At 35.8% G+C, this 27,491-nt stretch overlaps 3 protein-coding genes across 4 annotated transcripts; 1 reads left to right on the top strand and 2 right to left on the bottom strand.

The window, feature by feature from the left end:
* The first annotated feature begins 2,633 nt into the window (after window positions 1-2,633).
* LOC110713197 (probable protein S-acyltransferase 22) lies at window positions 2,634-8,658 on the top strand. The gene is made up of 9 exons (XM_021891664.1): window positions 2,634-3,163; window positions 3,258-3,371; window positions 4,885-5,292; window positions 5,548-5,616; window positions 5,715-5,786; window positions 6,418-6,546; window positions 6,721-6,801; window positions 6,912-7,094; window positions 7,335-8,658. Exons 1-9 carry the CDS (start codon window positions 3,122-3,124, stop codon window positions 8,091-8,093), a joined length of 1,857 nt encoding a protein of 618 aa, XP_021747356.1. The 5' UTR covers window positions 2,634-3,121; the 3' UTR covers window positions 8,094-8,658.
* Window positions 8,659-9,400: 742 nt separating this feature from the next.
* LOC110713188 lies at window positions 9,401-16,043 on the bottom strand. Of its 2 annotated transcripts, XR_002509800.1 has the most exons (3): window positions 14,853-16,043; window positions 10,706-10,785; window positions 9,401-9,779 (listed from the first exon to the last, which is right to left on the bottom strand). XR_002509800.1 is itself a non-coding variant. In XM_021891653.1 (2 exons), the coding sequence occupies exon 1, from the start codon at window positions 15,889-15,891 to the stop codon at window positions 14,872-14,874; it is 1,020 nt and encodes a 339-aa protein (XP_021747345.1). In that variant the 5' UTR covers window positions 15,892-16,041; the 3' UTR covers window positions 9,401-9,779; window positions 14,853-14,871. The 2 variants fall into 2 exon arrangements, 1 of the variants encoding a protein (XP_021747345.1); XM_021891653.1 differs by lacking the exon at window positions 10,706-10,785 and having other exon boundaries at window positions 14,853-16,041.
* Window positions 16,044-17,128: 1,085 nt separating this feature from the next.
* Window positions 17,129-23,075, bottom strand: LOC110713181. The gene is made up of 2 exons (XM_021891646.1): window positions 17,925-23,075; window positions 17,129-17,697 (listed from the first exon to the last, which is right to left on the bottom strand). Exon 1 carries the CDS (start codon window positions 22,514-22,516, stop codon window positions 21,437-21,439), a length of 1,080 nt encoding a protein of 359 aa, XP_021747338.1. The 5' UTR covers window positions 22,517-23,075; the 3' UTR covers window positions 17,129-17,697; window positions 17,925-21,436.
* Window positions 23,076-27,491: the final 4,416 nt, after the last annotated feature.

Raw genomic sequence — 27,491 nt, 5'->3', positions numbered from 1 at the left:
GATGGATATAAGAAAAGGATGGACAGGGTAAGAGAGAGAGAAGGAAAATGTGTAAATAAGTGTGGTTTAATGGAGTAAGAGAGAAATGATAAGGTGGATAGAATTTTCTCGCTCTTTTATTTACACATTTTACACATGTTTAAATTACAAAGGAAATTTTCAAATTTTTTGTGATTACAAATTAAAGATATTTAATGATAAGGCTAAGAAAAATAAAAATCTGATATGTTTGAATTTTTAATCTAGTCTAATTTGATTAATTTTGAAATAAGCAGATATCAACTTAAATAAGTTGAACAAAACATAGTTTTAACTAACCCTTCTATGTAAGGCTCCTAAAAGTTTGTATTGTCGTCCCGGTATAACACTTAAAATGAATAGAGAGATTACATGTTTTAGTTTAACCAATTTTAATAACTAAAACAATAAATTCTCTCCATTAACATCAAATTAAAACATGTTTTCGTTCTAACTCTCACCCAAGCTTAAGACAAGAAAAAATTGTCTCCAAAGTGGGATTACAATGGACATTTGACTAATGCAATTCAGTTAATCTTGTAAGCTTTATTACACCCTTAGATGAATATGGTCAATATGAAAAAGTTAGCCCAAATTCTTTCCAAGCACTTGTGGACAACTAACAAAACATTGGTATTCATTAACTAATGTACGTAATAACTAATAAGATAGGGATGTATAAACTAATTAATTAATACACAAAGAATCTCAAGTCAAGTCTATACATGTCAGCCCTTAGCTTGTGAGTAGATATCACGGTTATCGGAGGAGGCATAGAAGCTGAACAAAGATCTGAAGCACTACATCCAAAAGTCTTTTCTTGGAGGGTACAACTACGCATTATTTTAATGGAAGTAGTAAGTGTTGAAATTAGCAACACGTTTAAATGTTGTAATCCGTATGTCTTTTTTAGGTAATCCCTTCATCACTTTCCTCTAGGTTCTTGTTTCTTTTCCGGAGTATTTTTTTCTTAGAAATGTCATGCATGCCATGGTATCGTACATAGATGAGCCCATAGAAATTGACATGATACGACACAAATTAAACATGAAAAAATTGAGTTAGTGTTATGAGTTTATGAACTTCATTAAACAGGCTGGGTAGTGTTGAGAATCCCAACACGAAAGTAACGCGTTCAAATCTGGTTAAAAAAAAAAACCCAAAATTTATAAATAATTTGATAAACATTTTGAACAAGGCTATTGTTTTTTTTTTTTTTTTTTATTTTTTTTTATTTTTTTTATATAAAATAACATGAACTGGACACGAAAAAACCAATTGGAATCAAGGGTTTCCGACACGCTTAATTAAACGAGCCAACACGATATGATACGACACAACACAACACATTTAATTTGTTAGGAGGGTCGGGTTAGTGTTGAGGTTTTTCAACCCGTTTAATACGACACTACACGGCACGTTTGCTAGCTCTAACCATATCTTTTATTGATCATAATTTTAAAACTCAAATAAGTGTATATTAAGTATTTGTAGTGTGAAAAGAGATACATAGTACGGTGTATTAATTTTTTTTTAAGGAAAACAGTGTTTGTGAAACTTTCTTCGTCTTTTCTTTCCTAATGTCAGATATTTGATCAATAGTGTCTTTAATTATCAATAACTACTATAAATTTTTCAAAATAATTGACATAATCAAACTTGACGCATATGGTAATGTACTAGTTTGACCTTTTTTTTGTAACACAACACTAGTTTGACCTTAAGACAATGTTTAGTTCACCTTTTTTAGGACCTAAGCTTATTACTTATTTGTAAACTCTACTTTAAAACAATAGTATAGAAAATAACTTTAACTAGATACACCAATATAAGTGTGCTTATTATTACATATACACATTTTTTTAAATCTTTATCAAGGTTAACATGTGACTAACTCATATCAAATCATAACCCGACCTAATAATACATGAGTAAATGGCCCCTTAACATGAAAAGGGATTTTAAAATATACTCAAATTAAATCACATGTGACCACCAATAAAAAAAAATTAATAAATAAAATAATAATAATAAAAAAATAAATTCACCTAACTTAGTAAATGAACACTTAACATGAAAAACGATTTTAAAATGTAGTCAAATCACATGTGACACACATAAACGAAATCACTTAACTTTGAAACGATAATGAGGAAATTGCATTAAGCCTACACTCGATCAAAAAATTGAAATAAAAATAAATAATAATAATAAAAAAAAGGCTCAAAACTTGATTTGACACAATCCAATTTGTTATTTACCTTTACATGATTTAATACAACCTTAACTCAATATCGTTTTTTGTTAGGATTAAATTAATCTTTACCTTTAATTAGCACTCCCTTTGTCCCTTTATATTTGCATTATATGACTCATAAAACTCACATAAAGTGCGCCCATGATGCAAATAAAAGGAGACATGACGAGTATCTATTACTTCTACTTTTATACCCAGACTCAAATTTACTTGATCCAAATTTTCTAATAGAGACACCCACCTACACAATCCATCCAGTATAACTGACCCAAAACTGGCCCGTCCGATCCTGAACACGGGATCGATAGATCTACTTTCTCCGACTCTACAAGCTGTACACAAAAATTAGGACATGGGTAGAAAGGCAGATACCTAATGGGAAATTAAAACTAGGCAAAATCAGCCAAAAAGTGTAAAGGAAAAGAGCATTAGGCCCCTTTAGCTATCGAGTGACTATAATTGGTCTTACAAAAGAAATACAACCACCACTCCAACACTCCTCCTCCTCTCACTCCATACAACACAACACACTTTCTCTCTCCTCTTTCTTTCCTGCTGCTCCAGATCTCCATAACCCCATTTCTCTAAAAGCTCACTAAACACTAGATTGTTACACAAAACCCCATTTTACTCTTTCTCTCTCCTCTCTCTTCATTACCCACCTTTTAATTTCTCCCCCCAAAAAAATTAAAAATTAAAAAACAATGTGTTTCTTCTCAAACACCGATCCATACCATTCTTTCCCCGGGAATTTAGGGGAAGTTTAAGCACATTTTCTGCTTAATTTTTCTTTAATTTTTTTGGGAGTTCAGCATTTTTTAGTGGGTTAAATTTTAAATTTTTAAAATGAGAAAGCATGGATGGCAACTTCCTTATCACCCACTTCAGGTGCAATTTTTTGTCAATTTTTTGATATTTTTTGTTGAATAATTTCTAATTTTCTGTACTGAATTTTGGTTGAATTGCTGAATTTTGGGTGCAGGTGGTAGCAGTAGCAGTGTTTTTAGCACTGGGTTTTGCATTCTATGTATTTTTTGCTCCTTTTGTTGGGAAGGAGCTTTACCAGTATATCATAATGGGCCTCTACACTCCTCTTGTGAGTTTATGTTGTCTTGATGAAGTTGAGATCTGGGTTTTATCGGATTAATTTGACTGTGTAGCGGCCGTAAAAGGAAATGATGTAGACGGGATTCGATAACGGGTTTTGGATACCACTTTAATCAACTTATTATTTATGTGTTTTGTTTGTACATTTTGTTTTGGGTTCTAATTCTGAATTTAATTTTTTTAGGGGTTATGTTGAATTTGATCCAATTTCCTGGAAATGGGTTGCTTTTCCTTTTCTGGGTTTGATTTTGAAAATTTGAGTTTCCTTTTTGTCGCTACATAATCTAAGAGCACCAATGCCATTACTTTTTCTTGATAAGGGAAGATGAAATATTTGTCTTCTAGCAACTTTATTGATTTTTTCAAAATATTCTTTATTATGTCACTTGAATTATGCTATTTATCTCTTCAGAAATTGTGATTTAATTATCAGATTCCATTTATTATGTGGCAAATCCCAGATAAACAGATAATTGTTGTTTAACATGACGTTATATGATTATAATTCATTTAATTCAATGGGTTTTGTGTTTTTAATGTATATAAAATAAATTTGGCTTATCCTTTATACTTATTGCTGGCTATGTCTGATTCATAATTCAATGGGTTTTCTGGATTTTGGCGTTTATGCTGACTTATAGTATTTCGGACTTGATTCTTCCAAGCAATAATTTGACGAAATATACATTGTTAAATGTTTTATTTATTTGTGCTTTTTTGTCTTCTCATTTTCTAGTGCAACCCACTATTATTTGAAATGATGTGTTTATTGTAATATAATTCATTATCCCTTTGTAAATTTGGTGTGATTTCTAATAAAAGTATCAATCTATTACTAAGTTCATCGTTATATACTTATCCAAGGTTTGGTTCAGAACTTGCCACTACATAATTACATATGTCGAATGTCCGTTAATATTTTTATGTCACCAAGATATATATTTGTTGCTTGCATTTTGTATTAGTGTTGGTATATGACATAATAATTCCCCGAGAGAAATTTGGTATTGTTATCAGCTGATTCCATTCATATTATAACATGTTTCAGTTTATACTTTGTAATTTAACAGTATAATCCACTCATGATGATTTAAAATTTCTAATTTCATGGCCTTTGCTATGTGGATTCAACTCTTGTGCTTTGATTACTTCATTACAATGATAATGATCCTACACAAAACCTAGTAATCATATTTTTTTTGGCTGTCAGTGAAGTTTCTCATCTGATTTGTCTTTCCGTTATTCTAACATTTTGGCTTGTTTAGAAGTTTATATGCTTTCTTGGTTCTGATTATTTCCTGGAGATAGTTTTGAGTTATAATGCCTTCATAGTTCATACAAACATGTTGATTAACATAAGTTCAGTATCACAATAAGGCACGCATGTTTAGAGGATAAGCATCAACCTTATCTAGTTCATTCTAATTTTTTTTTTTCTTGATATTCAGTGTGAGTTGTCCTTGAGTAGGATAATCATTATGTTACATTGCCTTTTTTTTCAGATAGTAAGTGCGTTTGGACTATATATCTGGTGTGCAGCATCTGATCCAGCGGACCCAGGAGTTTTCAGGTCTAAGAAGTACCTTAAAACAGCATGCAAAGGTGATCATACTGAAGCAAAGGACTTAAAACTAGGAGGGGAATCTGCTTCATCTAAGCAATTTGTGATTTCTGGGGAGAATGGTGACAAACATCATGATGGAAATGTCAAGAGCACAGATGTTAATATGGAAGATTTTGATGCTGAACATGAACATAATGTTAGATCATCAAGTTGTTCATCTTGTGTTTTGGGAGTATTGCTCTATCCCTGTACTTTTCTATGCAACTGTATGAGCTCATCTGAAGAGTCTTCTGAGCGGCAAGCAAGTGAAGATGGAATGTTCTATTGCAGTTTATGTGAAGTCGAGGTATCTTCAACTACTTGAATTCAATTGTCATTTTCTCCTTACACTTGCTCTTTAACTTGAGCTAAAATGCTATTGAAAAGTTTAAAAATGTTCTCATGCTTTTTTACATTATAAAAGTACCGCTTTTCAATTGGATATGCACATTCTAGTGAACTGCAGGAAGTTTGTGTTTATAGTTATGAACTTATGAAATCCCCTTAATGGTCTTTACTTTTCAATTATCCTGCTATGATTTAAATGATGTCTATGATGTAGGTGTTCAAGTACAGCAAGCATTGTAGAGTTTGTGATAAATGTGTTGATCGTTTTGATCACCACTGCCGGGTATGTGAGAGGCTTGGAGCATTTATACCTTACAGTATTTGATTTCTTAATATTGCCTTGACAAGCTTTTCATTTCTGCATGTATTCTTGATATGCAGTGGCTCAATAACTGTATAGGTAAAAGGAACTACCGGAAATTTTTCACTCTCATGGTTGTGTCACTTCTATTGGTAAGTAGAAAGCATCCATCACTGGTGTATAGATATCTGACAAAGAATATATTGCTTGTTGGTATCATTGAGATTACATTTTTTCCATTTGACAATCAAAATAAACTTGTTTTTTACGTGGTTTCAAATTTTAGACTTACACTGTTATTGGGAGATCTTAATCAAGCAGCTCAATTATCTGAAACAAATTATCCAAAAATTCATGCAGAAACACTATTTTGAAACTGAAAACCCAAGCTATTTAAATTAGCCCTGATATATAACTGGGCATAAGTCAATTAAAATGGCAGCTTGTATCTTGAATAACTAATTTCTGAATAAATGATTTCTGAAACTACTGAACAGTATTTAACACTTCTGATTCTGGAGTTTCCTTAACTATTTTGGATTGAAATCAGGCAAGGAATTTATGAAACTATTGTAATTATGGATGAGAGGGGCAACTTTACCATTAACCTAGAGACAGCTTTTTCTTACAAGTTTCAATAATTAAAGACCTTAGGTCACCTGTGTTTACCAAACCAAATCCGTGTCAAAGAAAAAAAAAAAATAGCATTTATTTTCATGTCATTTTTATTTTAGATAAATATTGACAGGTGTGTGCATGGCATGTTGGGCTTTGAGATTGCAGCTAATTCTTCAATGGTCAACTGGGATCCTTGTCTTGATTTGCACTTTTCTTGAGAGGAAGAAATTCAGTACTGAGATTGTTGCAAAGCTGGGAAGCAGTTTCTCTATGGTGCCATTTATTATTGTAGTGGTTAGTACCTACTTTTTTCAACGTAATTTTTTCCTGTGCTGTTTGTCAGCTTACACTAGTGTACATACAATTATTACATTGCTGATATGGGGTTTACGGAAAGGATTTTTGTAGTTTGTAGTTCACTTGTGGTAGTGCTGACCATCTCTCTTGGATTATGCTATAATTTTGTAGGCCATGTGCACCATTTTGGCTATGATAGCAACCCTACCACTGGCTCAGCTTTTCTTCTTCCACATTCTCCTCATAAAGAAGGTAAAACTGACAGCTCTTGCTTTTCCTCTTGCTATATTATTGGAACCCGTATCATGATGAAGGAAAAAAAATTGTTTGAAGTATTAATCTTTCAAATACGTTGTGTCTAGGGGCTTAGCACATATGATTACATTGTAGCTCTGAGAGAGCAAGAACAACAAGAAGTTGGGGGTGGACAGAGTCCTCAGATGTCTCAAGTTAGCTCCCTTACTGGATTAAGCAGTGCTAGTTCGTTCAATACTTTCCGACGGGGTGCATGGTGTACACCTCCACGGTTGTTTCTTGAGGATCAGGTAATTTTTATGAGATGCTCCTTTTAAAATTGGCAGCTTGTGACCATGAACCTCACAAGTACAACTAGCTGACTATCGTAGACTTTCATTCCTCGAATCATCCTCCATCAAAAATAATTGAATAATTATATTGCTGCCATATCGTTGACATTCAGACTTTTGTATACTAAGCTCAGTGATAATATAATACTCAAGCTATTAATTTTATGTTAATGGTTGCATTGTCTGTGTTGTTATCAGTTTGATGTAGTTCCTCCAGACACTGGATCTGTGAGTTCCTATGGCAAAAAGACTGCTATAGAGGAACCGATCAAGAAAAAGAATCCTGCAGTAAAGATCAGTCCATGGACATTAGCACGCTTAAATCCTGAAGAGGTTTCAAAGGCTGCTGCAGAGGCAAGGAAGAAATCAAAGATTCTGCAGCCTGTGATAAGACGTGAGGGCCCAATCAACCTTGAACAGGACAACAGTTTTGGCAGTGGCCGCCGGATAATCTCCAGGCTTGACCACAGCAGAAGGCGAAATAGCAAACGGGTTCGACTGCCATCTGATCTTCCCATCGAGCAGCTTGTGAATGTATCCGCAAAAACAGCGAAAGCATCATCCAGCAGCTTGGCTCCTCTCCAGCTAGAAGCAAGGAGTGCCTTCCGAACTAGCCTGGCCATGTCGAGTGGAGCTAACATGGCTGGCTCCTCTCCTGAGAGCAGCTCGCCTGATGTGCATCCATTCCGTCACTCCTCTTCTGGAGCAGAAGAATCTAGAAGGCTTACTGGTTTGTCAGTGGCTGGTGGAGCTGTACTGCCTGGGATGCCACTGTCAAGGTCGACCAGTGATGGGTATGAACCTTCTGGTGGAGAAGATAGTGACCAGGTTCCTTCAAGGCCAGTTGAAAGAACAGTGAATTGGAGTAGTTTACTTTTCAAGTCAAACCAAGATGGAGGAATGCTTAGTCTTAAGGGACCTTCAGCTTTTAGCCAGGGCAACCTTAGAAAGTTCTGAAGGGATGGAATTTAGTGAATATGATGATTTGTTTTTTAGGGTTTTGGAGGGTGAATATCTTTCATTTGTGAGTTTGATAGCTCGCTTATGTCCTGAGAGTTGGTTGGTCAATGGAGGTAAGCAGACACGAAGATGCATGAAATGCAAGATGGATGGAACACAAGTTGCTGGACTTAGAAGGCATTGTGCAGGATCTAACTTCGAGTGGTCATGCTATTTTAGCGAAGTTTTTGGAAAAAAAAGCCAGGTTAATGTTGCAGAGCATATTGTATTTACCTGCATGTGTTTAATTTTGCTAGAAATGTCTTGGCAATTTTTCTGGCTGTCTTCGTTGTTTGCAAGTGAAACTTTTCAGATCTGTGTAGCACCATGAAAAACGTCAAGATAACTTGAATTCTTTGATTACATTATTCCTCCGTGACTTGCTGTTTCTATTAACATCAAGGCAATTTCACCTCTGTTTAAACAAAATATTTTGTCAAATTTTAGTTACACCCTAGCAGGATGTTACTTGAGGAATATGTTCACAGAAATAAACAGTAATCTGCAGAAAGTAAATCCGTAATATTAAACTGAATGATTGATTTTTATATAATTTTTAGTATGTATTTAATGCTTATATGTAGCTTTAAGGGTTGTGTATAGTATTTTCTTAAAAAAAATATCTGAACATGCTCACTAAAGCCACTTAAAAAAAAATCTGAATATGCTCACTATAGCCACTTAATACTACTCGTATAAATTACACCCTTTAAATGCATTCTCACTAAAAATACTCTGCGCTGTAGAGACAAGAATCGAGCTGTAGTAGAAAATCTTAATCAAGTCATCAATGAAACTACTAATTAATTGTGCCACTCTTTTATGAAAGGAGTCCATGCATAGCCCAACCCAGGTGACAGGGCTAGTAAGCCATTCATATATTTCTTAGATTTTATTTTAAATAAAATAATCATGTGGCCTGTGTCCATGAACAACCCCATGGCCTATCGGCGTGCCTCTCATGCAGTGTCAAGCTTATGATGAGTTCACATCACGGTAACCAAGCCCATACTCTTCTAATCAACTTGCTCATCCAAATCGTCCAAGACTCCAAGTGATCAAATTTAACTATGAAATACGTGGTAGATTATAAGTAAATGGATTTAACAAGTCCTGCTCAATTAAAATTGACTATTTTAAAACGTAATAAATGAATTAGATTACTTGTTAAACAAATTATTAAAGTTCTAGCTAAAAATCTTCCCAGCCAGTTCTAGCTAAAAATGTTCAATTAAAGTTGCACATTTATGTATGGAACATTGGAATTACTTATTCAACAAGTTATTATGTACATCCATTGATCTTATAACATAAACTTCATACAAAGTAATTCTTACATTGTCTCGATTTTTTTTTTTTACAGAAGTTACAATCAAGTCTATTACTTTCACACCTGACTATGGATATAGCATCAGTGATACAATGAGATAATGGAGAACTGCTAACAAAAGATATAAAGATTTAAGGGGAATAAAAAAAAAGAGCTAAACTATAGTCGATTAGACAGCATATGAACAATGAACGCTACTGCAGAAATGAGCTAATTTTGGCAGAGCAATACTTTAAAGGAGACTTGAATTTGGTAACACCAAACTATCATCAGCAATTAGAAACATGCCACCCCTCGCAAGTCGCAGATCAGTCCTGGAGAAGTGCACATTTGGTTAGATATAAAAGCTGAGATGATATGGAAACGCAAAAACTAGTGAAATCGATAACACGTTCAGTCTGCTCAATTGCTACAAAAAAGAGAACCTTGTTTCTTACACTTGATGGAATGAATTTTTGAAAGCTTGGTGCTCCTACAGTACACCCCAGCAAATATTCTAATACCCCCTGTCCCTATAAAATGCTCTATAAACCACATTTAATTTGGATCATCTTTAACGAATTTAACTAAAATTTCATTACATTCATAACTATCCTTCATAATTTAAGCTTTTACAGTTATGAGTGTAATCTTTCTTTGAAATTCTTATAAGGCTATCGGCTATCATAATGGGTATTATGGGAAAGGTCAAACTTTAACATACTAAATTAAGACAGGCCTGATTTTTTAGGACAGACGGGCTAAAATAGAAATGTAGCCTAGTATTTTGGATGGAGAAATAGGTGCACAAGGATATACAGCCGTAGGCAAGGCTGCAAAGATAAATTAAGACATAGATAGTGGCTGTTCTCCCAAATAGGGTTCAAATAGCAAACCATCATAAATAATCTCTGCAGTAAAATGCATTTACAAAGAGTCAATGCATACAGGTTTCTGGCACAAGAATTAAATTGGCAGAGCTCCAACTAGTTCTCAAAAATTGGCTAAAATGGGCATGAAACTTTATAGAGTAGACCCTACAATATGAATTATGGCTTTTCAAAAAGTATTACAAGGGTTATGGCTTTTGTGGTCCATATACTCTGCTCTGGAGCCCTCAGCTCCCAAAATTAGTGTTATTCCAGCTTGTGTAGTTTAAGACAATTTCCAACTCAAAATTTTTCAAAAAGATACCAAAAAGTTTGAATCAGTGATAGATAAACTGCATAGAAGGGGAAAGTTGGTTGAAGGACATCATCACCTTGCCAATTTGTCAGCCTTCAGAAATTAGCAGCTGAAGCATAACACCCAGAATACACCAAGAAAGTTGGAAGCTAGTTCCTGCAAAGCTTTAGATTTTTGACCCATAATAAAGTTGAAAGAAACCATCTAACAAAAATAAGTTTCACACGATGACGATCATACCATTTGTTTCTAGTATTGTACATCCAGCATTTTATACTAGACTGCTAGAACATATAACGTTTAGGCCATAAGTTCCCTGAGAGATTTTTACATGTACTTGTATGCACATTGAGGAAGGTGGAACCCAAAAATACTTATAACTCATTTGATTTTATTTTTATTTTTTTCATTTGAGAAAAAAAAAGGAAAAAAAAAGTTAAAGAAAAGGAAAATTCTCAATGGTAGCTCTAAAGTCTTAAACAATTGCTACACTGAAATGGTAACCCTCGCTTAAATTCTACATGGTGGCCTCCAAGATTGGAAAATTCTATTGGGTGAATTTTTTTTTGGCCATCGTTTCTAGTGACCCTCTATATTTGATTAACTCTATATAGTGTCAAATTCTCACTAAAATGGCTAACCCATTAGTTTATGGATAGATTTTTAACCTAAATAAATTATACTCCCTCCATCCCACATTATAGTTCCTATTTTTCTATTTTGGAAACCCCAATTGTTGTTCCTATTTCTATTTTTGGATAATATGTAAAGACCATTATACCCTCATTTATTTTAACTTTATTCATTGAACTTTCTAAATTAACTTTGAATTTTCCACTTGCCTTGTACTTTTTTCCACTTTCTCTCTGACTTTTGTCTATAATTGTACTATTCACTTTTTTAAATGTACTTCATCCACTTTTTCCTCTCATTTCTTAAATACCGTGAAAAAACACAAACATGAACAATAAATTGGGATGGAGGGAGTATTACTAACCTACCCCTTAGTTAACACAATACCACCACCACCGATGACCCCACAATCATCCAGCCACTAAGCCGCCACCAACATTGACCCCACAACCATTCAGCTACCACCACCACCCCGAAAACCCAGCCAATTCCACCACCCAAATCCACCCCTTCACCCGTAACCAACCCCACTACCCAAAAACCACCTACTCGGCCACGAATCCACCCCTTCATCCGCTTCGTTTTACAGCCATCTCCCTGCCATCAAAATCGATTTCGGGCTTTTGGGGTGAAAGTTCCGATTGTTGCAGTGTGTTTGGGCGTTTGCCGGCTTAGATGGGTGGTTGTGGGACTGTTGCGGTTGTGTATGGTGATGCTGGTGCAGTGGGAGGAGGGTGATGCTTCGGTGGTGTTGAGCAGTGAGGGCAGCAGCAGGTGCTGCGTGAGAAAGAGAGCTAGAAATTTATTTGGGGGTAGGTTAGTAATTTAGGAGAATTAGGGTTTAAAATGAGCCAAAAATCAGAAATAGCTAGCTATTTAATGAAATAAGATCACTAAATAGATTCATACCATATTAGGAGTCACTAGAAACTATGGCCAAAATTTTTTTCCACCAGATAGAATTTTCAAATCTTGGAGGCCACCACATAGTATTTCCCTTTATTTATTTTACAAAATGTCCCTAATTATAATTTTTCTCACCTATGACATTAATAAGGGTTTTATTTAAATTTTGTGATAAAAGAACAAACTATGGTTAGGATTAAAAAAAAAAAAAAAAAAACACTCCTTCCTCCCTCAACCTCCCTGGCAAAGATTCTAAAGATCACCAAACAAACCACTGCTGACAACCCCTTTTATCCAACAAACTCTCCCTTCTTCCCCTTCCTCTGTTTTTTCTCTCCCCTGTTCAGCAATGGAGATTTCAACTTTCCTACAAGAAAAGAAATACCCCTTCATCTTCATCCTTTCTCTCCTCTTCCTCTCCTTCACTTTCCCCCTCATCTCTAATTCTCATTCCTCCTAAAATAAGGCGGTATAATGCGAAAGAAATCTGCCAAAAACACTACCCACCATCAAGATGTTAAGAATCCAATGAGGAAATGCAGCCGACCACAGAAGTCGGGTGCCTGTGAGGAGATGTGGTCGGTTACTGAAGCCAAAACAAGAAAGGGTAAAGGTGGGAGCAAGAGACGGTGGTCCAAGTGGTGAGTTCGTCCAGGGTGAGGCCCATTGTGGTGGATGTGGGGGTTGGGGTTTTGGGCCGGGTAAGGGTAAGGGTAAGCATGGGGGTTGGGGTTTCGGGTCAGCTATGGTTGATCCATGGAGGAGAGAGGGAGGGAGGAAGAAGGTGGAGAGTGAGAGTGATTGTGGTGGTGGTGGCAACGGAGGAGGATGTAAAGAGGTTGTGTGAAGTAGAGAGGTGATGATGGCAAGGGCATTTAACTAATTTACTTGTTTATTTTAATCACAGTTAACATTTGCATGAAATCTAATTCAATGAGGTCTCACTAATGTCATAGGTGAGAAAAAATTGTAATTAGGGTCTTCTTCTTCTTTTGCTTAAACACCTTAATCCCATTAGTGGGATCGGCTACATGAACCAACATGAGAACTTCACAGAAGGTCACCCATCCTAACACTACTCTCAATCATTGTGGCTCATGTCAAGCGATATGACAAAGTTTTACACTGGCTGACCTATCGTAACCCTCCTCCTTTATCCAGGTTTGTAATATTATTTAGGGTAATTTTGAGAAATAAAAAAATACAAGGATTACCATTTCAGTGTAGCAATAGTGTAGGGTTACCATTAAAAATTCCAAAAAAAAAAAAAAAAAAAAAAAAAACCCTTGGGTGCACCTAACTCTAGGTACACTCGAGTGCATATATAGAATTGCGTCCTAAAATCATGTAATATCTTTAACTACAGATTTGAGACAATGTAAAAACTAATATTGAGCAGGGGTAGTATAAAGTGTTGAATCTTACACAACAGCGTTCATCCATGTGGAAAAAGATAGTCCACTTCACAAATCTATCCCAGATGAAGAATGGAGCTAAGATAAGAAATCTAGGATTTGGCATTAACCCAAAGGTTATAGAAAGACAAGAAAGCAGCCATGCATGACGAGGTGGAGTAGACACAGAGTGATGCCTTGTGTACTCATGTAAAACGTAATATGACTAGTATATATTGCCCTGTGCTGCTGAAAGAGAAGCCAAACAATTGATCTACTAGCAAACTAGTAACTGTCGCTCTCTCTTTCACTCACCAAGAAACCTAATAGACCAAGTAGAAATTAAAATCATGAAGTTCTTAAGTGAACTATCTCAGCCAGTATTCCAAACAAATGCAGATACATGACCTACTCCCTCAATTCCATCAATTTCTACCCACTTTCCATTTAGGGTCATTCTATGAAGCTATTCATTTTTGCTGAGGAAATACTTGTAATATCATTTTACCCCAACTTGGCCCACTTTTTGGGACCACTTTTCTTATCACAAATTATCTCTCTAAAGAGTAATTACATATACCAATTTACTGTATTAATTATCCTTAGTATGTGTATCTACAATAAAAGGGAAGAACTTCGTGGAACAAAGGGAGTATTATACATCCATTAGCATGAGCAAATATGTTCGTAGTTGTACAAAAAATAGCATCAGCTAGTTCACTGAATTATGCCCTAAACAGTCTTAACTTCTAATGGCACTCCAAGCTGATGATTTCTCTAGTCAAAGGATGCAGATTGCAAAGGCATTTGATCTATCAAAAACTAAAGGATGCTATAAATCAAGATAATAAACTCATTTATGACAAACTGGTTGAACTCCAAGACATGTTGAACATCTTACTTTAGCATACAAAGAGAAATCTGTCTATCATTGTTAGCCTCCGCTGATGGGGATGTTCATTAACAGCAATTTAACTTGTGCTAAGGATAATCACCAAAGCAAAAGCAGCAGCAACGTGTAATGCAAATGTGGACTACAAACGAAATTTGGAATATTTTCTTTTTCATACGGATTATTTCGGAATGATGGCTAAGCAACATCAGTTTTGCTACGTAATCTAATTAGTTGAGACTACATTCATACATTAAAGGGGTCAACATATTCAGGCATCCATAAAAATCTAAATATCCTTCCTTTTCCAACAATTCCTGAATGAAGCAATATAACAAAGATTAAAGAAATTCTAACCAAAAATTACTGGATTAGCATAAGACTGAATTCAAACTAACCTGAAAGGAAGAAACTAGCTTAATGCACATAACAAACAATGTGAGGGACCTTCTGATCATCAAAGGGCAAGCTAACATAATCAGCAGCAAACTCATGAGCAATCTCCCTGGCTAACTCGCCGTGCAAAGCCTTACAATAGATATACAAAACCGTAGCGGCAGCAATTCCATGAAGCAAAAGCACCGTTAAAACAGCAGTAGTTGCCATAATTCTAACAGCAAAGGCCCATGTATTCCACCCATCCTCCACTGCAATGGAGTCGCCCCCGGAAACCAAACTGATCCACAACAACACGAGCTCGAAAAAGCCGAAGAATACAATCAAAGACAGTGCCACCCATCTCATCCCTCTCACCAAATCCTTGCTTCTAGCCATGGGTTGAAACCCCCATTTTGATTCAACCACAACAACCACATTAACCAAAATCCAATTCACCCCAACATAAACCAAAACTAACCCTAATAAAACCGCCCCAATTAAAGAAATCCCATAAAAGTAAGGAGAATTATACGAAAATTCACCTTCAATTACCTCAATTCCCTTGACACCCAAATAGCCAAAAACCCCAAACAACGCAAAAATCAGAAAAATCACAATCTGGGCAGCAATAAAAGTAACCAAAAGAGGGAAAAACGAGCGAAGAAGAGAGGCTATCGCAGAAACAAGCTTAACGGGTCTGCCATAGAAGCCATGAAGAACAGAGAATGTAATCGACCCAAAAGCGAGGAGGGAGAAAAGGAGAATAAAGGCAGAAAAGAGGAGAGAGAAAACGAGGGTTTTATGGTGGGGTTGATGAAAAGTGGGGTGGAGAAGAATCGGAGGTGCGGCGGAGTTATGGCGGAGGAGGGAGACGATGCGATTGGGTTGAGGGGAAGTGAAGGTGTGAAGAAGAGTAGGGAAGACGGAAAGAGAGAAGGAGAGAGGAAGAAGGAAGAGAACTGAATGGGCTAAGAAATGGCGGGAGTGAGCATTGATTATGCGTTTTGATTCGGTGATTACTCCCCCGAAATCTACCAGAGATTGGGATGAATTCTCCATTGTTGTTTGCTTGAGAGAGGAGAGAGAAAATGAAGGAAGGAAGGAAGGAAGAAAGAAAGAAAGAAAGAGAGAGATATTGAAGGTGTTGGGAAGAAGAGTTTTGATGAAAATTGAATTGGCGAAGAATGATTAACAAATCTCAGAGTGAGATGATGGATATGGCGGGGGTGGCGGTGCGGGGTCCACCTGTATCTGATTCGGTATACTCGAATGATCGGATTGGGTTTGGTGATATCAGGTTAATTTTAAAGTTGAGTATTTGAGTCCTACTCCGTACTAAATGATTGTGTTCATGCGAATTGAAATTTGAATCAAATTATTATTGGGTCGGGTATGGTATTATACCTTTCTATGCAATTGAGATGTTTCTTTTATCATGCTTGTCAATATACTCCATATAATTTTAAGTTTTATCGTAAAAATAAAGCATAAAAGAAAGTGTGTCAAAGTATTTCAACTAATTGAAAAGGCAATTTATCAATTATTTTAGATTAAAAATTTTTGATTACCCCAACAAAAATAAAAGATGAGATTTGAATTACAAGTATTAGTTATGATTTATATTATTTTTTTAAAAAAAAATTCAATCTCAGGTTGTGAGTCGTGAGATAACAACCATCCTAAAATTGCAAATTAGCAATTGATCAAATGCATAAGGGCATCCAATAAATTGCTTCTATATTAGATTTATTTGTCATATTTTAAATTGGTTTTCACTAGTCTAAAACTTATCTAATATGTACTTATTACTCGTATAAGTTATTTTAGTGGTAATTTCAAAATTGAATAAACCCTTTAAAGCTTTTTATTCTAAACTTACTTTATCATACTTATCTTTTTTGATATAATTAAAAATACGGTGAACACAACTGAACAGTCAAACACAAGGTTTAATATAACGGAGTATTTTACTTTGTATATTGCTTAGTTTTCAAAGCACGAATGTAAATATGTAATGTCAACAACTGTTACACATCTCGGGTTCATAAAGCATACCAAGTACTTTCCTTGATGACTAATGAGTGTCAACAACTGTTACACATCTCGGGTTCATAAAGCATACCAAGTACTTTCCTTGATGACTAATGAGATCACTCAAACTACTAAAAGCTAAAGATTTAACAAGGAGAACAATTAAAATTGCTGAAAAGGGTTTAAGTACGCATTTTCATTAGAATTGTCGTGTACATAACTAAATTGTCATCGCAATAAAAGAAAATAATAATGGCAAAAACTATAGTAAAAATTCCACAATAAATTGATGAAAAGAGCAAGATCCAAAACAAAAATCACTAGCAAATGATCACAGAAGAATAAGGCTTTCCTCGTATGTAATTAATTGATTAAGAATACCGGTTTTTGTAGGGAGTGGCTTAAGTTGTTGATTATGAGGATCAGACGTCCATACTAAATCTTTAGCTAACAACGATGAATCCTCATTGTCATCGTCTTCATCGTAGTATGCTCCATAGAGGAGTTGGCGGAACAACCAACCCTTCTGTGTCTGCACTTCAAACAAAAAAGTCCAAGAACTGGTGTTCCTGTATGCCATCTTACACCACAATCTTATGCTTAGGAATAAGTAGGATCATTTAGAATCACATACCCCATTATGTCACAAATCGCGAGCATGTTCTTGTAAACAAGGGGTTGGTAACGCCGACCTTGACCTTTGTATGGTTGCATCTGCGTTGGTATTAGGTCGAAGTAGTACAACTCCTGCCTGTCGACATGGAAGCACACCATTATACGATAATTATCCGACCAATGTATTACTGCCTTGCTTTTCTCACTGGTATAAGCCACCTGTAAGTTGGACAATTAGTACCATTCAATGTGAAAAAAATCGTAATGTAAAACTTTATAAATATAGAGATTTTATTTGGTATCTAAAGATTTGGTATGAGCCACTTTCTATAGATTTTCAAACATCATACCTTGCAGATTGAATTTTGAAATAGTCGATTTATTTTTTTTGTATTGAAGATTAATGTTCCAAAATAAATACGGAGTAATTAACAACAAAATCTTACCTGGTGAAAAGCTCCATTGAAATAAGTCCCGGAGTCATCTTCTGTTACAAGGCATCCCCAATATTTAAGTTTTGCTCTGAGTCTGATTTCAGTCCAAGAACTCTTCCTTAGAGAGTAAAGGAAAACACGATCCTTGTTGTATTCATCTGTGGTGATTACGATAATCTTGTGATCACGATCATTGGAGGCATATCCAAATCCCATCAACATACTCATCGTTTTGTATCTATCCCTTGAAGGGACCTGTAATGGATGGTCCACCCTCTTATATTTCCTAATAGAAGGGTTCCACAAAAACATGAAGTATTTCTCTTGCATCCATCTGCTTTCTGGCACATAATATTCTCCGTTGGGATGAAAAAGACACCCCATGGGATGATCCAATTATTTTCGTTTTCCAGAAGTTTCCAGGTTCTCGATCTTCCAGAGGAAGATGGCATGGTAAAGGCTCTTTAGAAGTGAGGAATTCATCAAAAACCCAGAAACAATCTGTGGTATTTAGTGGAAATATATTTCAAGGTATAAAACAAATCAAACGACGAGGATGAGTGTTATTTGAATTCAGGTGACAAAGCTGAAATTCATGGCTGTGGGTAATGGGAGTGTACCAAGACTTGCAAACGCTTCGGAATCTCAGCAAGGATTTCGAGGGGAGATTTGGTAGAATCTGGAGAATTATGTCTTCTGGTATATGAATATGATAAGCAGTAATTGTAGTTTCCATGATGATTTCAGATAAATGGGAACCTGTTAAACGGCTCATTTACCATAAACCACCAATATATATAACTTATCAAAAATTCCTAACAAAGGATATACACAAATATATGCACAATTATATATCTTATTTACACAAATATATCATAACAAAGCGTATTGTAATCCCAAAAACCAATCTTAAACGCGTACGAATAATACGTTCAACATGTCATTTAAATCTTGTAAATGGACTTCAAATCATCACAAACTCACTGCAATAAAAATTTGTAAGCACATAATACCAACTTGTATAATTAAAGCCTAAAGAATCCTAATAACAATATTATTCAATTTCAAGTATATTAATTTTATATCTTCTATCAAGTTAGCACCTACTGCCAAAGATAAGCCTAAAACATCCCCTTCCCAATCTAAGCACAAAATCTAAGTTTTATGGATAAAAACAGATAGAGTCCTTAGTTTAGCTGAAACTTATCATATCAAAATTGGCCTGGCTTGAAATCATCCAGGTTTGGACAGAATTCTTGGGCCTGATTCTACGTGCCAGATCAGTACAATAGCATGCTCTGGATCATCCCGATTTAAGCGGGTTTTGCATGCGTTTTTCGGCCTAAAAGTGGTTTGCCCCAGCCCCTAGGCTTGAAGCGGACCTTTTTTGTTAACAGTATTCCTATACTTATAACTTTTACAGGTACATCATAAATTGTTCGAGCATTAGCTTCGACTTTTGACTTCATCTCTGTAAGCAAAACTGTCAACATTATTAACAAAGTTTACTACGTATCAATTTTCATCTCCTCCTTCCCCTTCAATAAAAATAAAGGATGCCCCTCTTCCCCTTCCCTTTGACGTTAAACCTTTCTATTCGCAGATATGAATCATTATAGCAGAACATTGGACTAATTCTAGACACAATGAACAGTCGTTGCCAATAAAGATGGCAAGATTATGTTTAGACCAAGAATTTGGATATAGAACAAATTCAATCTTCTTTTTTCCCTTCTCCGTTTTACACCACTAAGACTATAAGTCTATAACCTCAACAGGATTACCATTATTTTAAATTACCCTTTAAACCCTTTTTAACACCACAACATCTTCAAAGCAACCCAAAACCAACAGCATTTATTCATGAAATTACAGCAACAACCAAACCATATTAGCCATAATTTCCCATTATTAACCTTTGTCCTTTTTTTATTTCTCTCTCACTAGTATGAGCATGCATCATTTTCAAGTTGATGTGGGATGATATCCCACTTTACTTGGAACTACGTAAGCAACTTCCTCTAAGTAAGATTTCCCAAAAAGTTACACTTCCTGTGGTTCCCATTTTATCAACCAAACTCAAAGATTTCCTACTTCCCAATGGATGGTTTACATATATGGTAAACTGTACTACTTAGCCAACCTAACAACCCCCATATATATAATATAAATATAATGCTCCAGTCAATAATTAGAAAAAAGATGCAGACAACAAAGAACTTGAACAAGTACTAACCGCATCTGTGACATAGGGGCAAGGAACAAAGGTAAAATAAAATATCTTACTCGTACTTTGTCTGCTTAAGGCAAAACTCTGCAAGGATTGAACATAATTTTCCACTGGCATGCAGAAGCCGATGTAGATGATAATGGATATTGCGTAAAGTAACTTTTCAAACAAGAAGTTAACTTCCTCTCGGAAAAATTACCTGTCTTCTGCAGGAGGCAGAGACCAAAGCAATATTGTACCTATCACTGCAAGTTAGTACTACAGGCCTGTCGACCAGAAAGCATTGGAGACTACTATCAATATAAGTCTATCAACATAAGTCTATCAGCATAAAAATATTACTAGTTAGAATTGTAAGCCTATCACCCGATAAATTATTGAGACTTCTATCAAGATAAGTCTTAGGAGACTAATACCTTAAGAGAACATTTCGAATCAATAGGAGTATAAGATCATTTTTGTCAAAGCTGGCTTTGTAGTTGTTTGTGCAATGTGCATAGTCAATCCATAGTGCATAACATTATCAATTCATCATAAGAAGACGCCTAAATTCTGTAATAAGTTTACCATGTAAAATTGCAAAATTTTAGGAAGCAGCGAGAGTATGAAGAAAAACACTGTGGTTCATTAATGGTTTACGTTCACAGGATCAAGCACAGAACAATCAGATGCTAAGGTAACAAGTATAATAAGAGAAACCATCATAAATCCTGGATCAAGGAGGTATATCTGCTTATGATAAAGAGATCAGCAACCCTCATATTCACTTAATGTTAGATTGGAGTCAACTTTAAACAAAACTAGGAAGCATGCTACAAGAAAATTGAGCATAGATAAAACTATGAATGTAGCACATCGAATAACATTATTTCAGGGATAACTAGGATTTTATTGCATTATCAATGGAGACAAATAAAACATACATGTATACCAAATCGATCTTGGGGGAAAGCTACATTCTAGTTACCAAATACCCAGAATGTAAAATAATAAGATGTATAACTTAAACCTAGAAAAACATTAGTTACCGATTTTCAGCAGAAATCATTCCTCATGCACATCATCCTTTATGTTCATTGTTCACAGGTCACATAGTGCCGAGGCAGAAAGCCAGGCTTACAAAATTTGTATACTCAACAATCGAAACCATCGCTGGCATTCTACTACACGAGTCACAGCATCCTTTCCCCAAGATGTACTATCAGAAGTTCAATTCACTTCACCTTCTTTTTCGTTAGGTCACGAGATAGGTTACATTTGGATCTCAAAAGAGGCTTATGTCAAAACAAACCATTCAATTAGCTTGATTCTCATTATCAACAGGGTTTGCTTTCGGGGTTGCAGTAGCCATTTCTAAAAGTGACTGAGCTTCTTCATTAGCAGCCTCCAAACTATATGACCGACAGCTAAAGTAGAAAACTGCAGTCATCATGTAGTCAATAAGCACTACAAAGGAATACATGATCACCAAAAGTGGCCCTTCCCATATTCTAGATGACCCATCTCCATAGCTCAAAGTCTTCACCCTGTGCTCAAACAATCCTTGTACAAATGCCATCCCTATTGTCGACACCAAATACATAAGAAGCCCCACTTGAGTCTGACCTCTAATCAGAACAAAAGACCTCAATAATGCCTGAGGTCCAGAAGCATCCTCCAAGACCGAGATCACAACCGCAACATTGCAAAGAATTATAACATTTGCAAATACCACAGAGAAAACAAGCCCAAAAACCATGCCTGGGTAGACAACTAAATCCGGTACAAACCCAGATATCAAGAACACATTACAAACAGCAACAAGAATAACAATGAACAGAGTAACAACTCCAACAATCATCATACAAGCCCATACATAAGTCACAACAACCCGCCTCCATAACTTCCTAACAATCACACAGAACTTCGAGGCATCAAATTGTTTCTTCGAGTAAGTACAATCAACCGAATACACAACAGCCGCTTTCGATACAAGTGACAATGTGACATACAAAAAGAAGCACACAGCAGTAGAAACAGCTAAGTCAGCAAACTTTTGACATGATTGCTTAACAACAGGACTAAGAGGTAAACCACTAGCTCTAGCAATCAATGACAACCTAATACTCAATCTTCTCACAATAGTATGATCAACTAACAAATTTGACAACTGAACAGCAGATACAGGACAAATTAACAATGCTGCAATCCCCATAAATCCACCACAGTTATACCTCAGAATTCTCACTGTTTCTCTCAAAATCTGCAAAACACTCATTGAACGAAACTGATAATTCAATTGGGTACCCAAGTCAATTGGATTTTCCATCTGGGTATCTCTAGATCCTTCGATTGATAATCTCTCTAACCTGACTTTACCATCACAATCTTCCATTTCTCCCCTTTTAAAATAATTACAGAAACTAACAACTATAAAACGAAATCAAACCCAGATACAGTAATAAGTTAAAATAATCGGATCTTAAAATAGAAAGGAATTGCTTGCAGAATTAAGACAATTATAGATCTGGGAAACGAGACAAAACCCTAGAATTCATGGGAAAGTGAGAGTACGAAGAATATGGAGAACGTGAAGATTGAGCTGATGGGGAGGAAGAAGGGTGGAATTTGTGCAAAACGTGAGTTGGGGTTTGGAATTGAATGAAGAAAAAGGAGTTTTTTGTTATTGTAATGCTGTAATAGTTCCGAAAAAACAGAGAAGAACAGAGCACGTGTTTTTGTAAGTGTTGCGATTTCCAGTGAGGGGGTAAGCAAAGTGTCGGAAGGAATTGCCATTTGCGAATTTGTTTATGCATGACCCTTGAGTCCTTGACCAGGGTCTGTGGATGTAGTCTAGATCCTCTGTAGGAAAGGAATCGGATGGTTCGTAGCTCGGAAAATTATGGTACGGTTCAGGACTATTGGCTCGACGGCTAGCTATGAAGATTGGATATTCTATTTATTGTATTGTTTGATTGAAAATGTTTAATTTGGTTAAAGGTCATTTATCAAGAGTTAGTTTGAGAAGCATAATAAATAGAATTATCAATAATAAACGTTTACAATAACATAACTAATCTTGATTATTGATTGTTTAATTGAGTGGCATATTGACATGGTTTAGGTGGATCTTGTTAAAAATAGTCTTAAAAAATTATTTATGTTGATTAACATTTAGGGGGTGTTTGGTATGTGGGGTTATGAGGTGGAAATATGATTATTAATTATTAATCCCAAGTCTCCATAAACCCATGTTTGTTTGATGGTAATTAGATAAGGGAGTGAAAATAAGTTTGGGGTAATTTACCCTCTATTCCCACCATTTTATTATCTAGGGGGAGTAAATAATAAAATAGTGGGAATTCTCTAGCTAAGTAAAAGACATAATTGTCCTTAATTTTATAATGCATATCAAATTTTGAGATTTAAAACAAGGATATAATAGAAAATTGGGCATTTAATCCTAATTTTATTCCCACTTATATGCCAAACAAGAGATTGAGAATATTTGATAAATTTCCACTTACCAATTCCCATTCTCACTTCCACTATATATTCATCAAATTCTCATTTCCACGTGTCAAACACCCCGTTAAGGCCTTAATACTACCTACGGAGTATGGACTACTAAAGTAAAGATATAACTCAATAACATGCTTTCCTTTTGATATTAATACAATTTATCTGCGCTAATGCACGAGATACATTCCATATGAAAAGTATACTAAGATATTTTGGCTCCTTAATCTCTGATATATGACGATACTTCAAATACGAGCGAATTGGAGTGTATGCCCATGCATATTCTTCGCAGTAAATGACAGGCCTTCTAATAAGTTACTTCAAAATTCTAAAGTTTAACCCATCCTTTGTGGAAATCGTCTGGATTACGAGGCTTGCTTAACATATAGGCCGTTTTGACCGAGTATTGTCCATCCATGAGCGCTAGAGGTATTGAAAGGACACGTTTCATATCATACTCATTAACAGTGTCTGTAAATGAGCTCCATATCCTACTCCATCTTTTCCTAAACATTAAGATCCCTCACCACATTCAAATTTCCCTTCTTCCAAGAGGTAACATACTCTCAGGATGTAGGTGAAAATAACCTGAATAACTAACTCGAGAAGAATCTCTTTCCTTGTTGGGGTCAAAAATTTATACTCTCTCTTTTAGTTTTTTCTGAATTCTATATTTTAGAGCCATGAAAACTTTCCCTTTTAACCTTTCAACGATGGTTGGTAAGCCCAAATATTTCCCGTGATTATCATCTAGTCACATTGTTAATAATTCTAACATTTCCTGTTTTTTTTTTTTTATTATTATTTTTATTACACACACCCTTTTGCTAGCTAAAAGAGACTTCTGGCGATTTTCAAAAAAAAAAAAAAAAAAAAAAAAAAAAAAAAGCTAAAAGAGACTTCTGGCTTTTTATGCTGAGAATTTCAACTATCTTGGAGCATTCCTTTTTGGCTTTTGCAACGAGTAATCGGTCATCTGCAAAGAAGGAGATGGTGAGAAATATATAACATGACCATTTTTGCTAGCTTTGGTCCTGTGTATGTCCATCTCTCGAACCTTCATGCAATAAACTTGAAAAAGCATCTACAACCAGAATATATAAGTACAAGGAGAGAGGATCTCCCTGCCGAAGCCATCGGGTAGGAGTAACCAAGCCACAGGTACCACCATTTATATAATAAAAGAGTATCAAACACCTCCCAATTTTCATCGAAACAAATTTTTAGGAGCAATCTCCCACAAAAAAAAAAAAAGGAAAAAAAATTGTGTCTATCTTCCAATCATACCATTCCTCCCTCGTATTCGTATGAAACAATTCAAGAGCTATCAAATTTAACTTCTATGTTACATGGACTCGGATATCCATGTCCGACACAAGTATGTGTCCAAATGTTTGACTCGGCTATTTTGTGAAAAGATTACATGATTTTGAACTAAATAGGAAGTGTCTAAATATCATATTTATATCTAAGTGTCGAGGGTATAACATGAATACTAAAGCTTTGTTTGGTTCAATATTAGTAAAGGAAAGAAAGGGAAAGGAAAGGAAGGGAAAAGAAAGGAAGAGAAGGGAAAGGAAAGAAAATAAACTATATCATCCAATGTTTGGTTTGATATTAGTAAAAGAAGGGAATTGAGAGGAATCTATTGTTTGGTATGACATTAGTAAAGGAAAGAAAGGGAAGGGAAAACTAATTTTAAGTTTAATAGATTTAATTTCTTTCTTTCCTCCCAAATTCCTCCAATTTTAGGAGGAATGGAAAGGGAAGATTTTGTAAAGGGAGCTTTCCTTCCATTTCCTTGGAATCTATATTTTTCCTTTCCTTTCTTTTCCTCCCAATTCCTCCCAACCAAAAAGGTCTAAGGTGAAATAAAAATTTAACTTTCGGCTATTTCAACAAATGTTACTGAGCAATTACAAAATTCACCAAATGCCATCAACCTTTTCAAAATTCGATCACCAAATGCCACTGACAAATAGCACATTGACACCCCGTGCCATTAATGAGGTCTGGAAATTAGTTGGTCGTTACTGCGAAAATATCATTTTGCCCTTTAATGTGTTTAATGGCGCCATAAAGCACACTGACTCTCTGGTTCCTCAATTTTCAAGTATTAATGTTCTTCATCAACCTTGTTCTTCCTTAACCTCTCCCCTGTTCTTCGAGGTTTCAACATCATTCAAACCTTCAAATCTATGAACAAGGAAGAAGCGTACTGTAACCACTGAACGTCCCTCGCAACAAGATTGAAGCTTTAGCTGTTGTTGATTCTGGGCGAACCAAAAAGCGGTCACAAGTAGTGGAAGAAGTAGAAGGAAATCGCGAGTGCTGAAATTTTTTTTGAGGCCTTGGAGATAGCACGCAAGGTAATAATCTCTCTATCGATCTTCATTTCGCGTATTGGTTCTGGTTTTTTTTGCAAAAATTGAGTTAGGGTTAGGGTTTTCTCAAATGATCAGTGTAATGTGTTTATTTGAATTGACCTTTGTGAACTATTGTTAAAAATCATGTTCAAAACCTCATTTGTGGGTATGCATCTGGCAATGTGTGTATTGGTGTGTTAGGGTTTGTGTTTTTCACAGTATTTGAGTCCTAGAAATGAAATTTTGCGAGTTGATCAGGATATTTGTCTTGGTATGTGTTTGTTGATATGACTGATGTCTGTTGATGTTCAGTAAAGTATTATGTCATTTTGTTGTTCATTGGATGAGTACAGTGTGGCTTAATGTCCATTACAAAGATCAAGGCTTTGATGTGATGATTGAGGATACTGACAGAACTAATCTAATGGACTTGTATGAGTTCATGTCAAGAAAAATATGATCCTCCCTAAATACTTTAGTTTATCTGTACTGCCACCTAGAACTAATAGAAAGTTTGAGTTATGTGGGGATAGTCAAATGCTGAAAATGTGGGATTGGTATGAGGGTAGGGAAACAATAGAAGTGTTCTTAGAGGAAAGGGATAGTCCTAGTTTGGTGTTTAAGGATGTTGCAGCAAGTTGGGAAAAAAAGGTTAAGGCAATGGCTGAGAAGGAGAGAATGGATCAGGAAAAGGCCCAGAGGATGGCTGAAGAAGAGGATGCTGAGAGGGAGCTTATGGAACAGCGACGTTTTAAAGTTGCAGTTGAGGTTCCTATTGTTAACGATGATGACTCAAATATTGAGTATGTAATCGTGTTTGACACTCCAGTAGCTGATGAGGTTTTCCCTGGGGCATCTCAGCCTGAGGCTGAACAAAGTACTCAGGCCTCAACTCCACCTAAACACTCTCAACCAACTTCTCCTATGAACCAGCCCAAAACCATATGTTCTAGGAAGAAAATGACTCCTAGGAAAAGGAAAAGCACACCAAAAAAAAGGTCAACTCAAAGATCCCAACCTTCTCCTCAACCACAAACATCCTAACCTTCCCCTCAACCACAAACATTCCAACCTTCTCCCTGTCCACAAACATCCCAACCCTCCCCTTAATCACAAACATCCCAACCTTTTGCTGAACTAACACCAGTCTCACCACCAGTTTCTCCTGAACCACAGACAACACCAGTTTTATCTCAACCCCAACCTCCACCATCTACAGCAGCAACAAAAGGGAGGTAGATCAAGACTTAAGGGATGTAGGTCAAAAAAGAATGCTTCAAAAAAGGGTAATGCTGAGGGGGAAAGTATTACTTTAAGGAGATAAAAAAGGAACATAGCAACAACTGTTCATGTAAGTGAGGAGAGGTCTGATGAGTCTGGTAGTGATGGTGATAGTGAAGATGATGATTACATACAATCTAGCAGTGAAGAAGATGATGATGAGGCAGATATTGGTGACTTCATAGAGGATGAGACAGAAAT

The sequence above is a fragment of the Chenopodium quinoa genome, unplaced genomic scaffold (genome assembly GCF_001683475.1).
Source record: "Chenopodium quinoa cultivar QQ74 unplaced genomic scaffold, ASM168347v1, whole genome shotgun sequence".
NCBI lineage: Eukaryota > Viridiplantae > Streptophyta > Magnoliopsida > Caryophyllales > Amaranthaceae > Chenopodium > Chenopodium quinoa.
The sequence above is the reverse complement of the archived record's forward strand: the minus strand, read 5'-3'. Positions and strand labels throughout refer to the sequence as shown.

Bases quoted from the DNA above. Each gene is read 5' to 3' on its own strand.
- LOC110713181 (XM_021891646.1), bottom strand. From the start codon at position 22,516: ATGGAAGATTGTGATGGTAAAGTCAGGTTAGAGAGATTATCAATCGAA.
- LOC110713197 (XM_021891664.1), top strand. From the start codon at position 3,122: ATGAGAAAGCATGGATGGCAACTTCCTTATCACCCACTTCAG. The intron at 5,293-5,547 runs GTATCTTCAACT...TCTATGATGTAG, and splicing joins GCAGTTTATGTGAAGTCGAG to GTGTTCAAGTACAGCAAGCA. The intron at 6,802-6,911 runs GTAAAACTGACA...CGTTGTGTCTAG, and splicing joins ACATTCTCCTCATAAAGAAG to GGGCTTAGCACATATGATTA.
- LOC110713188 (XM_021891653.1), bottom strand. From the start codon at position 15,891: ATGGAGAATTCATCCCAATCTCTGGTAGATTTCGGGGGAGTAATCACC.